Genomic DNA, 14056 nt, shown 5'->3' with positions numbered 1-14056 from the left:
GTGTACTCAGGACCTCAACTCCCATTTTTCTTCTTTCAGTTCCAGCAGTCTTATTTCTAACGTGATTAAAACAAGATAAAAACAACTGGGTGAGAACTGGATGGTTTCAAAAACCGGTTGTGTTGAGTTGGCTTTTCTGGTGTGGATTTCCCTTCCTATTTTCTAGCCTCACTCAGTACGAACAGTTGAAAGCGCACCATGGAGCGGGGGTGGCAGTGGGAGCGTCCCCCGTGGGCCTCGGCTCGGGAGAGCGCAAGGAGGTGGACATCTTACGGATGCTCACCAAGGCCAGAGACGAATACGCAAAGGTGAGTCTTGTCTCCTGCGATGCAGACTTAAACTCCGCGTGGGGACCTGCGCCCTGAGACAGACTTGGTGCCGTGCCTTCCGTCAGACAAAAGTGCAGGAGAAATACAATCTTTATTGGTTTTTAGTAGGCTGTAGACTGTTTGCCTTTAAGTGGATTCAAAGGCAGCCCGGGAAATCAGTAACCTTCGTATATACAAATAGCCTCCAATAAGAAGACCCCATTGACAGTAGCAACAAATTAATATAAAATTCTTTGGGATAAAATTAACAAGAAATGAGCACAACCTGTGTGGAATAATCATGGCTCTCCTTGGTGGTACTAGGGCACTAGCAGTAGGAAGGACATCCAACCCCCTTCCTCTGAAAATCGGCGGTCGGTGGAAAGAATTAAGCATTTATCCTGCCTGGCCAGGGGCACCGGATAATCCAGGTTGATGCGGGAAAGGCCTTCTCCACCACAGAGCTCCAGCTGTTAAATGTGGACGGAATGACAGAGCCTAAGGCCCTGGTGGAGTAACTGAGTCAGGCACGGGTCATCCGTAATGCTCGTGCTGTGAGAAAGGCGGACGGAAACCTGACCACGGGCGGGTCGGGCGGCCGCGCACCGCGGCTGAACGTCGAGTACGCGGCACGCCTGGAAGTGTTCCTGAGCCTAAGTCTTGAGCGCTAACAGAAAATGACAGGGGAGGGGAACAGGGCAGGTAGAAAACAAGTTAAATGACACCAGGAAGCAGTCAGAAAGGCCGTGTGCGGCGTGGGTTCCTCGGGGACACCCTGCCAGGCTTCTGCATGTGCCTTGGAGGCGGGGCCAGAGGCCGCACTACTGGAGACAGACACCCCCGCAGGCATCTCTGTGCGAGTCCCGAAGGTGGTCAGCGCTGCCCGCCCGAGGGCTTGTTGAACGAATGTGAACAAAGCGCGGTTTCACCCACCCGCCCTGTCACGGCCCGGACCCAGGTGCTTTCTCCCCAGCTTCGGCCAGTAACAGCAAGCTCTGGATCCGCTTTTTATTTTGTTTGATTCTTCAACAGCCGTGAAAAAATGTCCCAGTGACTTAATTATACTTTACTAACTGTACTATGTCAGGGACAGTGAAGATTCATCTTAAAGGTGCCATTTTTGCCCTCGAGGAGCTTAGGTTCTGTGATGCCGGCAATAACAGTGGCCGGTATAGATAAGAAATGCAAACGCTGAAGAAAAACTATTTTCTTTCTTCTCCCTCCCTCCTCCCAACACACAGACACATATGCAAACACACACACTGTATTGTTTCTATTTTATGATGTTTTGACTTGTTGAAAGTCTGGCTGGGGAGAGACTGTCCCTCCCCAGCCAGCCAATTCTCGGAGATACCAGAGGCCTAGCCAGGAGGGTGCCTGTGACCGGGAGACCCAGCCCTGTCTGCCCGCCTACCCCGGGGTGAAAGTCCTCCGCCCCGGTCCTATCAGGGCCACTCCTGTCATCCGGAGCCCCTGAAATGATTCAGACACGCCAGTCCTGAAGTGCAGAGACCCCGGCGAAGGCTGCAGCCTTGGTTCTGCCCTCGGTCCTGCTTCCTGCCCGCCCGTCCCGAGGCACCCCCTGCAACAGGGGGCCCTGCGGGGCCGCTGAGCCTCTGTCTCCAGGCCCGGGGGCGGGAGCGGGTGATGCCCTGCTCCCCGAGCCTCTGAACGCAGAGCTCACGCACACTCAGACGTACCAGTGCCCGGTGCTGGGGACTGGCCTCAGGCCATCACTTTGTACTGTACCCACAACTTGCAGTGTTTCCCTATTTTGTTTGCCCTTCAGAATCTACATCTCCTTCGAGGCCCAGGAAACATGCCACTTCTTACGTGGAGTCTTCCCAGATCTCTTCATTCAAATTGATTGTCCCTTCCACTGCACTCACCAGTGTGTTACTCTTTGGAATGTATTTTGTTCTTGCTCATTTGTTACACCCACAGCAACCTCTCCTGCTGCACATAAGCTTGTTGAGGTCGAAACAACGTTCTATTCGGCTGTGACAGTGTTGACGTGAAGGGAAGACAGAGGTCTAATCAGTGTGCAGACTCTGCTTTTCCATACATGCAAATACACGTCATATGCATAATGTTCATCGCTCCAACTGTGTGATAAATAACAGAAGAAGCTCTTCCTTCTGCAGTCACAGGCCAGGTAACGTCACATCGCGTCCAGAAGCACCTGCACGGTCCAGTGACCCCTGGTCCACATCCTTCTCGGTTTCCCACCACCCGGAGTGTAAACCCGGGGCCCCTCCGAGCGCCCTGCCACACGGTCTCGGGTGACCCTTCCAGCCTCGCTGCCTTGGGCTCCCGCTGCCCCTGCAGACGTTGGGAATTCCTCCCAAACGGAGTGACAGTGCTGCTTCCTGAAGGTGCCTTCCCGCCTCTCCTCAGGCTGGCCCTCCCCTCCCTTACTTACCTGGCAACAGGTGACGTCTCTGAAGGCTTACTTCCCGTGTTCCTTGTCCCTCGTGTGCTTTCTGATCTGCCCACCGGGTGTATTTGCCCCCGAGGAGTCCCCTTGTGCGAGGAAGCCCTGCTTTATCCTTGCCTTATGCTGTGTATCTGCTCTCCCAACACGTACGGACGTGCCAGACAATGTGGGGATCAGGAGTGGACCTGGCCCCAGGTGCAGGAGAGGGACATGGAAACACAGTCTTTCCTGAGGATTCTTGCTGTGAGGAAGTGGATTTCCTGTTAGCGGAGGTTTTCAAGAAAAGACAGAATGATGAATACCAGGCATCTACAGAAGAACTTCACTGCTCTGGATGCATATTCACCTGAATGACCTCTGAGGGCCTCTCCAACTCTAAACCGCGTAAATGTGTGAAAATTCCAAAAACTAAGAGGAGGAGGCATTCTGAGCTGGAGGAAGATGATACTGGTAAAGTGAAGCCTGGTGACACCAGACACAACTTTTTACGCAAAGTTAATAAAGTAGTTTAAAAACCTTGTTTGGGCCGGTATTTTATGTTTTCTCCCCGAAGAAACAACTTTCTGTGAATCTGCTGTGAAGTCGCAGTGCTGTGACTTTGAGCTTCCCCCTCCCGGTTAGGCTCGGGGCTGGGGCGCAGGTGAGCGGGGGCAGCAGCCGGGCCAGAGCGGTCTTGGGCCGCGGGGCCACGTGCTGAGCCTTCAGAAGTGGACTGTTTTGAAGAATACGTTTATACATGTGTGACTGAATCACTGCTGTACACCTAAAGCTAACACAACATTGCAAGTCAACGATACTGCAGAAAGAAAAAGAAAAGAATAAGGGGACTGTTTTGTATTTAAGACTATTTTGTGTTTTGTGGCCTAAGGCGAGAATGAATAGTTGTCCTCTAGCTATGGTTCTGACTTATTTATGAAATTAAAGAAATTACTGTGTCTTTTGATGTTCACTGAGAAAATTCAAGACTATAAGAAAGAAAATAGGGCTTCCCTGGTGGCGCAGTGGTTGAGAGTCCGCCTGCCGATGCGGGGGACACAGGTTCGTGCGCCGGTCCAGGAACCCACGTGCCGCGGAGCGGCTGGGCCCGTGAGCCATGGCCGCTGAGCCTGCACGTCCGGAGCTTGTGCTCCGCAACGGGAGAGGCCCCAACAGTGAGAGGCCTGCATACCGCAAAAAATAAATAAATAAATAAATAAAAATAAATCTCTTGGGCTTCCCTGGTGGCGCAGTGGTTGAGAGTCCGCCTGCCGATGCAGGGGACACGGGTTCGTGCCCCGGTCCGGGAAGATCCCACGTGCCGCGGAGCGGCTGGGCCCGTGAGCCATGGCCGCTGAGCCTGCGCGTCCGGAGCCTGTGCTCCGCAACGGGAGAGGCCACAACAGTGAGAGGCCCGTGCACCGCGAAAAAAAAAAAAAGAAAGGAAAGAAAACTACCCATAATCCTACCACTCAAAGATGTCTACTTTTAGCACTTCTAGTCTATTTTCCCCCAGACTCTTCTCCCCTCGTGGACACACGTGTTTGTGTGATAAAACGGGCTCATGTGACATTGTTGTTAAGACCCTGGGTACTGTGTCAAGAATCCATTATTCTTTCTCCAACTCTGCATGTTTTCCCAAGTAGTTTAAAGTGTTTGGGTCGAGAGACGCATAGAAACTTAAACAAGTGGAAAATGAGCTGCAGACTGTTGAGATCAGTGGTGTTTCGTTCTGGGCACTTTTTACATGACAGTGAAGCCTCATTGGTAGGTCGCCCGTCCTAGTGACACAGAAAGCAGCTTCTGGCCACTTTCCTCGGAGGGAGCTGTCTGCGGCCCACGTGAGCGGGTACACAGTGAAGCAGTTTGCGACCCAGGGTCCCTGCACACAGACAGGGCCGCTCGCGGAAGTGAGCCGAGTGGCCACTTTCTCTGCGCGGCCAGCCGGCAGTAAAGGCTTTTCACGCCAACATTTTATCAGTGACCATATGAGGCTACACTCTTGTCTGGCGTTGGTGATCCACACCTTAGAATCCAGGCCAGTGGGTCCTGCAGCCATCATTCAACTAAGAAGAATTAGAAATGATATTTGATGACTCATAAAGTGATTTCACGTGCCATTCAAGACTAGTGCCAAATATACAAATTATTGGCCGAAAATAATTAGTCCTTTGTGCAGTTAACTTTACAAACCTAAGTGAGCGTGGTGGTGATCAGCCCCAGGCGCCTACACCCTTGAGCAGAAAATACAGCCAATAGCCATAAAGCACACCGGGAACCGTGGGACCCCAGGGACAAGGTTGCATTTGCAGCCACTCCACCTCAGGACGGTGAGGTGTGTCCTGGCCCGAGGGTGCAACTGTGCAGCTGAAACTAACAATGCCGCGGAGTCCACAGTGCAGAAGGCCGCGTTTTACAGTGAGTTTTATTTGGTGTTTCAACAAGGGAAACCCAGACATCACTGCTGTGCCCTCTCTGTTACAAATCCTACTGTGTGAGTGATCGCATGGTTGGTTAGATTAATGTGTGATAATGACTCAGGGTTTGAAAGGATGAGGCTTGTCTCTCATCTCTTTCTCTGTGAAATTCTAATTTGTAGCGAGCGGCTCCGAATGCTGGGATTTGAATTACTCTGTTTGTGCAAAAAGCCATTTGTTAAATAAAGATGATGTTAGTAATTTTTAAATCAACGGTTTGGGTCGGCTTGACTTTTTGGTTTGTCGACTAAAAAGGGCTGGTTGCTGTGAGGACGCAGTGCTGCAGCCTTCAGTCAACTGTCAGCCGCGCGCAGAACCCTCCCGCGGCCCCGACGAGGCACCGAGGGGGCGCTTCCTCCTCCGTTTATCCCAGAAGGGCAAGCGGGAGACTGCGGCTGCTTCCAGCGACCCGTGGCCTTTCAGGCATCCAGGCATCTCAGGGCCTCCAGGTCCTGCAAGCCGACCTAATACTTTAGGGCACGGAATTGCGCAAACTAAGAAAAATTCGACCTGAATTTGACTTACACTCAAACGTAGCTTATATCAGAGGAGAGTAAGGGATTTTCCTTTGTACATGGAGATCTATTTTTTTTTAAGTACCAACTAGATAAAATAAACAGCAAGAAGATGCATTCTTTTTAAAAGATTAAAGCTTCTTTTACACCAAAAATGAGGTTCTTCTTTCCATTTCAGTGTAAAGCCCGTCCTGAGCCCAAACAGATCAGCAGCTCGTCCGCCATCTACGACAACCCCAACCTCATCAAGCCGATTCCGGTGAAGCCCAGTGGGAGCCGGCAGCAGCGTGGCCCTCGGCCCGGCCAGGTGCACAGCCCTCTGCTCTCCCCCGGGCCTCTGTGGGGCTCCTGAGGGACCTTGGCCCGGAGTGCGGTCAGGGCGGGGCCGATGCTCTGCAGGTCCCCTAAGGTCAATCCAGGAAAGAGAGATTTCAAAGTAGAGATTTTGTCATTATTAATAATTTACTCTTCCTAGAAAGGGGTTGCAGTTTTTCCTTTTGGCATTTCCCTTACTCTGTGCTAATCCCTTGTGGACTTGAACTCCTTAGAGGATAATGTATTCTAAAAAGACAGCAACCTAATATCATGTCAGAGCTGACGGGACCGTTACACGTCGGGCTGTATTCTTCCGGGGTGGAAAGCTGGTGTCCCACGGCCCCTGAGGGAGCCACAGCCCACGCGCCCCCGTGGTGCCAGGTCCGGGGCCAGGCGCTGTGTGTGTGTATGGGATTCCTGGTCTCAGGACTGGTGTCAAATCCCCCTTTAGACCCCATGGCTTGTCATTGTTTCTGCATCTAAGATACAAGCATGACAACAGTTTCTGTGTGAGCACATATATTTTTCAGGAGAGTCCAGCATTATCTGCAAGTCCCATCACTGAGTGTGGCTGCTTCCGGTTCTTATGGTCATTCCTCACTAAAGGTTTTTTTTAAAGGGAATTGGTTTAAATCAATTTCAAAAAATGAACATGGACACCAAAATCATAAAGACTGGCTAATGCAAGTCTTATACTGAATTTTGTAAAAAATAAGTCATTTCTAATTATCTTTTAGCTTTTATTATAAGTTTGCTTTTCATGGACATTTTTTATTTTAAGAGAGAAACCGGAATATGTTGACTTTAGGAGAATCTCATGTTTTCTTAGCCCAGCAAGAGAGAAAGCAGCAGGGAGACGCCAGAGGACACAGGGCGGGAAGGAAGCGGGTTGGTTACCAGCCACGGCGGCGCAGCGGGGGCAGGGACTGGGGTGTTAATGCATCTGACGGGTTGTTATCGCTACTGTTACATAGCTGGAAGGATCAAGTTAGACTAAATGAGTTAGGTTCCTTTCCAGCCCTCAGTTTCTATAATTCTGTGGAATACTGCCAGGAATTCTGACATCCTCACATTTCTACGTGTCCTCGGTGTCTTCCTGTACTTTGCAGGGATAGATGGGCTTCCTGTGGAAGAGATTATTTGCCTTAATTTAGTGTCTGTAGCTTTGTGCCACAGTGGTCCCCAGCCTGTGAACCCCAGGCCCAGCAGGGATCATGTGCCTGTTTATCAATCAGCAGATACTGATCATACAACAGCCGTCTTGGGGGTGGGAGGGAGAAGGCTGTGAACATTTTTGACATTAAAAAGGAGGTCCCCAATGTGTAGAGTCTGTTATCACTAAGCTTCCTCATCCTTTCTAATTGACTCTTTGTAAATAGAAGAAATCATCGGGTAGGTAAGTTATGTTTCGCTGCCCCCCATATAACCAAATTACATGTGGCCCCATTTTCAGACGTGGTTATTTGTTCCAGACCTTAGACCCTGAACCCCAACACCTGTCCTTGACGGCTCTCTTCGGGAAGCAGGACAAAGCTACGTGTCAGGAAGCCGCGGGGCCTCCAAAGACCCTCCGCCAGCAGCAGCACGAGAAGCTCCCGATTCGGCAGGGGGTCGTCCGCTCCCTGTCCTACGAGGAACCCCGGAGACGCTCGCCCCCGGCCGAGAAGCAGCTCTGTCCGGCCATTCAGAAGCTCCTGGTCGGGAGCGCGGACCTGCAGCCGCTGGCAGAGCTGCCCGAGAGCCGGCCCTGTAGAGACGCCGCCCGGCCAGGGTCTCCCCGCGGCCCCGAGGTGTCCCGCCACGTGCACGGTGCCCCCAGGACTCAGAACCCGCCGGACCACCTCCAGAGCATCCCCGGGGCGCCGGCACCAGCCACCTCGGCCGAGACGCCCGGGCCCCGGGCACTCCCAAGGCCAGCACCCCCCGGCCCTGGGCCCGGCCGTCAGCCCCTGGGGCCCGGCGAGGTCTCCCCGCGGGAGCTGCTGTGGAAGCTCCAGGCGGTGCAGCAGGAGCGGCAGTGGCCGGCGCCCGGCCGCCCCGCCCTGGCGGCCAAGTTCCCCGTGGCCACCCCGAGCGCCCGAGCACGGAACCCCCCGGAGTCCTGGAGGGACCAGACCCCCAGCGCGGAGCAGCAGGCTCCCCTCCTTCAGGTAGGTGGCTGCCGGCCGGGAGGTGCTGCCAGGGCGCGGGGACGCGGGCCTCAGCCCCGTCTGGTCCGCGCATCGCGTCCCGCCTTCGCCTCCTGCCTGGAAGGGAATCTGGCCTTGGCCCAGCAATCTGGGAGCTCCTCCCTTCAGAGAGGCTCCATTCCTACAGTTCAGCCTTCAAGCGACGAGGTTTGACGTGGCCGTGGGAAAAACCCAAATCTTTGACCTCGCAAACCTAGGGTCTGAAATCATTTGAAATCATTCCGGGGATGCCAGACCCCTGACCTCGTCTGGTTATTTCGGTCCACAGTAAGTTATTGCATGTTCATGACCCAGGCCGTGCTTAGGAGCACTGACTGCGTGCCCCGCCCCTGCGGACGCCGCAGCCCATGGGCACTTGAGGCCGGCAGGAAAGCAGGCCCCTGACCCCGGAACGGGCAGCCTCCTTGTCTGTCTGAGCAGGTGTAGCTTAATGAGGGTCCTGAGAGGCAGACGGCTCCCTCCCTGCCCGCGACACACACGCCGGTTGCCAGAGAGGGAAGTGTTGTAATTCTCAGAAATGTTCTGTGCTCCCGGGGAAGACGGTCCTCTGTGGTCACTGATAACTTAGAACAGGGAGAAAACCGAAAGCTTTTCCGTTTTTTCACTGCCTGTGGGTAACATCCGGAGATCTGATGGATTTTTTTTTTTTTTTCCATTTGGATTGGTACAAATTCACTGAAAATGCATTGGGTTTAAAAATTAGGAAGTTCTGGGCTTCCCTGGTGGCGCAGTGGTTGAGAGTCCGCCTGCCGATGCAGGGGACACGGGTTCGTGCCCCGATCCCGGAAGATCCCACATGCCGCGGAGCGGCTGGGCCCGCGAGCCATGGCCGCGGAGCCTGTGTGTCCGGAGCCTGTGCTCCGCAACGGGAGAGGCCACAGCAGTGAGAGGCCCGCGTACAGCAAAAAAAAAAAAAAAAAATTAGGAAGTTCTCCCTATTTATGACGTTGATCCCTCTGTCGTGTTTTGGCAAGTAGCTTACGACAGGGCCTCAGAAATCTCTAACTTTTTGGAGCAAAGACCATCCGTGTGGAGCACAGTCTTCGTGTATGTGAGACTGTGGGTCGGAGTGTTCTTGCCTGTTACTGATGGAAGTCTCAGATCTGAGTACCTGCTGCTCTGGAGACATGGCTGTTCCCTGCCCTCATCCTCACTTCACTGTCGCATTGCCCCCCTTCTCCTGCTTTTTCCCCTGCGGATTTAGATTGGACCCTAGGAAATTGGGGCTAATCGTTGGCCATCCGCCTCTGCAGGCAGGTCCCCTTCTAGTGCTTGCGGGGTGCAGGGCCGCGGTGCTCTTCTGACTGCCCGCAAAGCCACCGCTCCTTGCGACGGCACACGGGGACAGTTAAGCAGACCACCCGCCTTCCTCCAGGCTGCTTTGTGCCCAAGACGATGCCCAGGGAGCTTCTGAAACCACAGCTGCTCCTCGCGGCTGGCCCTGTGCCTGTTCTCATGAGCCCCTGGGCCTCAGGAGGCTAACAGTAGCACTCTTCCCTCTCACCTGAGCTGGGGACAAGTGAGAGGTGGCTGTAAGCGTCAGGTGGGTCAGATGTCGCCTGCACAACTGGAAACACTATTGGGACCCCTGGTTTTAGGCCTGCTGGCCAAGAGAGGCGGACAGACCCGCCCAGACGGACGGGCCACCTGCATGCCTGCAGGAGTGGCCCCAGGGCTGCCCCCGAGACCCGAGCACGGAGAGTCAGGAGGTGGGGTGGACGGTGACCCCACCGCCTGCCCGCCCCGCTGCACCAGGCGAGGGGGCAGGCGGCAGCCAGTGGGTCCCTCACGGCGGAAACTCGGGGCCGCAGCCGGGCAGGGACGCAGACGGACAGCCCCAGTGGAAAGGCTGGGGTCCTGGCGTGTGTCCCCAGGCGATGACAGGAAGCCGGAGATAGGAGGTGCTGCTCAAAGCGCGAGCTTCGCCTGCCGTGGGGAGCATAGTCAGGACAGCAGGCGCCGGCCGCCGGTGCCCTGGAGGGAGGAGCATGCAGATGGAGGCTGGCCTCCCGTCGCCCGCAGCCCTGGACGGTTAACACTGAACCCGCTGTGTCCTCTGCGCTCTTTGCACCGCCCTGTGCGCGAGCCGCCCTCATCCGCCCGCCCGTCGGCCCGTTTCCCACCCGCAGGTGCTCTCGCCCCGGCGCGCCCCGCCCGCCGTGGGCCCATCTCCGCTCATGTCACCACTGGTGTTCGCGCAGCCCCCCTGGGCCCCACCGCCAGAGAGGGGCAGCGGGCTCTTGCCCCCGGGAAGCCAGGACCCAGCGGCCCCCCCAAGCGGCCCCCTCCTGCCCCTGCGGACGCCGGAGCCCCCCAGGACGCCGGGCAGTGCCCTGACCAAGCCACAGCTCCAGGAGGCCCTGCTGCACCACATCCAGGTAGGAAGGCGCCGCCCCCCACCCCTCATCGGCCTTTCCCGGTGGCCTGCTGCCCTGCTGGCGCCTGTGCCCGCTTCCTGCTCCCCAAGGGTAAGAGGGCGCTGCAGCAGCTCACCCCGAGACCAGCGCTTCTGGGTGCGTTTCAGAGACTCAGCGTGGCTCTGGGCGTTGTGATCTGGAGGGCTAAGTCCTCAAGTGCCACCCGGTAGAGAGGAGGAGGTGAAGCCGCCCCTGGGAGGGTCCCAGGTCTATGGGGCTGTCGGGAGCCAGAGGGGTGCGGAGGGGAGGGCTGCCCTCCCCGCGGCAGCGTCCAGGCCGTTACTCGGGGAGGCTGCAGCTGGGGCGGCAGGAGTGGCTGTGACGACCACAAACCTGCCAGTGAGGACAGGCTGGGGTGGCTTCCTCGTGTCCCCATGAAGTAATAAGGATGAGGACACTGTACGGAGCTCTGGGCCGGGCACAGGGTTAGGGACCAGGACGCCGAGGCTGAGGGACTGGCCTGAGGTCACCAGCCAGTCAAGAGCAGAGCTGGGGCCGCAGCCTGGCTGCTGCGCCCCTTCCCGCTGCACGACGGGGCCGGGAGACGGCAAAGCCCTGCCCAAACGCGAGACAGGCCTTGCAAAGTGCAGTGCGTTCACCCAGACGGACCGCAGACAGCTCAGCTCACGTACTGAGGTGTCTTTTTCGCAGACAGTCCGTAAGGTTTTTGTGGTACTTTGCCTGGGCGTCAGGCGACCCTGTGGGCGGCCAGCACTTCTGCTGTGTCGCGTCCTACTCAAAAAGACCGTAGTCGCCGTGGGCAAGAATGTTTTTTTAAAGGTAACATCTTTTAGAGAGAAGGAATGGAATGGGGCCAGAAATCAGCATCTCTGAGTGTGAAAGCAGAGTAGCAATCTGCTAAAGACGGACGAGAAATGACCGCACCTAATTCATAAATAAGGGTCTTTTCCACCTTTTCTAGAAGCCATTCATGAGAAGTTCGTGAGGACTTAGGTAGGACATCTGTAAGCTCCTTTTCTGTGAGCAATAAACAAAAAACTTGAATGTAAAAAGCTCCACATTTTTTCTGGCTTATTCCATTTAATAACACTGTTCCAAAGATCTCTGTGCAGTAATGGGGACCCCTAAAGTCTGGAGTGGCCCCTGGACCTCTCTCGTTACAGACCATATGATGTCCGTTCCCTCCACCCAGTCTGCGTTTCACGTTCCCCGTGCTTTAGACGGCATCTTCCCCATGAGCTGCTGGGAGTCACTCAGGCATTCAGCTTTGCTCTCTGCCTGCTGTTAGGACACAGGCTCGTGCTCGGAGACTTTGCAGGAAAGCCAGGGTAGCCTGGCTCCAGGCCGAGTGGGAGTGTGAAACGCGGGTGAATTGCCAGAGCGATAAAGGACGGGGTGGGAGGGAGCCGTCTCCAACATCAGAAACAGAGAAAACCACCGATGGGACCGTGGTTCCCTCGGCCCCGAGAGTGGCAGGAGGGGCCCAGAGCCCGCAGTCTCACCGCTGCCGCTTGCCAAGGCCAGAGCTTTCCGTAGCTAACAGGGGTGGTGCAGGGGGGTGGAGATGCACTGGCTCTGGCAGGGTACCAGCCAAGCACATTGCCAGTGAAGGCTTAACTTACGCCCAACAACGAAGGCACCCCTCGTGGGCGACTCGGGGGGCCTCTCAGAGCCACCAGTGGCCTCACAGCCAGGCTCAGAGGACTGAGCTGGGATATGTGCTCCCCATGCAGCCTCCCGGGGGCCCCAGGGCTCTCCACACAGGAGGCCAGGCTTCTCAGGAGCCGGCCCGCTCCGTGCTGCCCCGAGGCTGGTGCCCGCCTGAGCTGCAGGCACGAGCACGTGCTGTGTCCCGGGCTGGCCACCGAGTCCCGGCAGCTGACCCTTCTGGCCTGGCCTGCTGCCCTACTGACTCTTCAGCTTAAAAACTAGCCGCTATGAGCACGCACAGGTGGAGAGGAGCTTCTTAGGATCAAGGTGCCAGTTCAGCCCCAAGACAGAGAAAGCCTCTCGTTTCTGCCAGCCAAGTCACATCCCCCTGGGGCTTTTGATTTCTGTTTTCCAGAATGACGACAACTTCTTAAATATAATCTACGAAGCTTATCTCTTCAGCATGACACAAGCGGCCATGAAAAAGACTCTGTGAAAGCAAAACATCTTAAGACTGATCTCCAAGGCCCTCCGGCTCAAGGTTCTTTCATGTCAAATGTTGTTTCCCTAAATGTTTCTGCCTTTTTTTTAAAGTATGTATTATATGAAGTAAAATGCTTCAGGCTTTTTTCAGTCACGCGTTTTTTTCATTACATTCTTCAGTGCACCTGGTACCAAGAATCGAGTGGGTAGGAAAAGCCCTTTGCTCATATCACATGGTAAATACCCAGCTTAAATGATTTTTTCTTACATGTACTGGGCCATTTCTAGATGAGTTCTCTCTCTGTGGGAAGGGCTGTTCTGGGAACGTGGTTTCTTTCTTATCAGCAGCCCCGGTTATTTCTGGAACTCGGAGAACGTGCCGACCGCCAGGTGGCGGTGTCAGCCCGTGACCACTGACGCGCCTCGCCAGCCTCTTCCAGACAAAGTAAACCTTTCCTTTGTAAACATCCGCTGGGCCTTCCAAGGGAAATGATCTCTAAAGGTATTTCTCGCCAGCTTCCAGGGGGGAGTTGTTTAGGGGTCCACAAATGGCCCAGGTTTCCAGCAACACCGCGTCTGTCCGCTCCTTCCGGCAGAAGCCTGCCTGCTTCCAAAGGAACGTTTCATCGTTTTCAGCAAAACGTGCTGAGAGGAAGGTCACAGGAGATTTTAAGGCCGGTCCTTAGCCTCTGTGGGGAGGCAGTGGAGTGCGGGCACGGCAGCAAGGATTCTTGAGGTCGCGGAGCAGACTGACGTCTCGTGTTCACAGAGACGAGGGCCTGCTCTCCCCCCAGCCCTCCCCCGGGTTGAGTCGGCCCCGGAATTGGTCCCTGCTGCGCGCTGGAGATAAAGTGAGCTTTGTGTTTCTATAGCCCTGTTTATTCTTGGACCATAAAAAGATCTCTAGAGGCCCACACAGGAGCCGGGCCTCGTTCTCCTTTTAGAGGTCACAAAGGAGGCAGGGAAGGAGGTTTCTTCACAGCTTCTGATGCCAGACGTGAACTGGAACCTCAGACCTGGGGTAGGCGCATAACCAGGCAAGGGCCTGCGGGGAGCAGGGAGCGCCTCCCCTGCCCCCGCCCCTGCCCGCAGAAGGGCGCCTTCCCTTCGAGGAGGGGCCCACCTTGCCGGGGCGCCCTGAGGCCGGGGTGCAGGGCTGCTGTTCCCTCCTGAGTCAGGAAGGGACGCCTCCCTCTGCTTCTCTGTCTCCTATAGCGCCTAACGCCCTGACAGACCACAGAATCCCTGAAGCTCGTCATTGCCTGTGCAGCGTTTCAGGGCTCTTACGGGGAGTGTGGGGCAAGGGGAGACACACGGCCCTGTTGCCC

At 55.5% G+C, this 14056-nt stretch overlaps 1 protein-coding gene across 3 annotated transcripts in view; it reads left to right on the top strand.

The window, feature by feature from the left end:
- Window positions 1-13597, top strand: part of DCP1B (decapping mRNA 1B) — a 46414-nt gene extending 32817 nt beyond the window's left edge. Inside the window, exons 5-11 of one of the 3 annotated variants that reach the window (XR_014295362.1) lie at window positions 167-308; window positions 5892-6020; window positions 7501-8178; window positions 10347-10595; window positions 12661-12786; window positions 12909-12964; window positions 13074-13597. Coding sequence is in view for 2 of the 3 variants with exons in the window: in XM_082636570.1 (XP_082492696.1) it covers window positions 167-308; window positions 5892-6020; window positions 7501-8178; window positions 10347-10595; window positions 12661-12741 (1279 nt within the window). In the remaining variant the exon portion in view is untranslated. Of the gene's footprint in view, window positions 1-166; window positions 309-5891; window positions 6021-7500; window positions 8179-10346; window positions 10596-12660; window positions 12884-12908; window positions 12965-13073 lie in introns of those variants that run through there. The other 2 variants (XM_082636570.1, XM_082636569.1) reach the window with 2 other exon arrangements.
- The last annotated feature ends 459 nt before the right edge of the window (window positions 13598-14056 follow it).

Source organism: Mesoplodon mirus (genome assembly GCF_964341445.2).
Source record: "Mesoplodon mirus genome assembly, chromosome: 11".
Lineage (NCBI taxonomy): Eukaryota > Metazoa > Chordata > Mammalia > Artiodactyla > Ziphiidae > Mesoplodon > Mesoplodon mirus.
The sequence above is the reverse complement of the archived record's forward strand: the minus strand, read 5'-3'. Positions and strand labels throughout refer to the sequence as shown.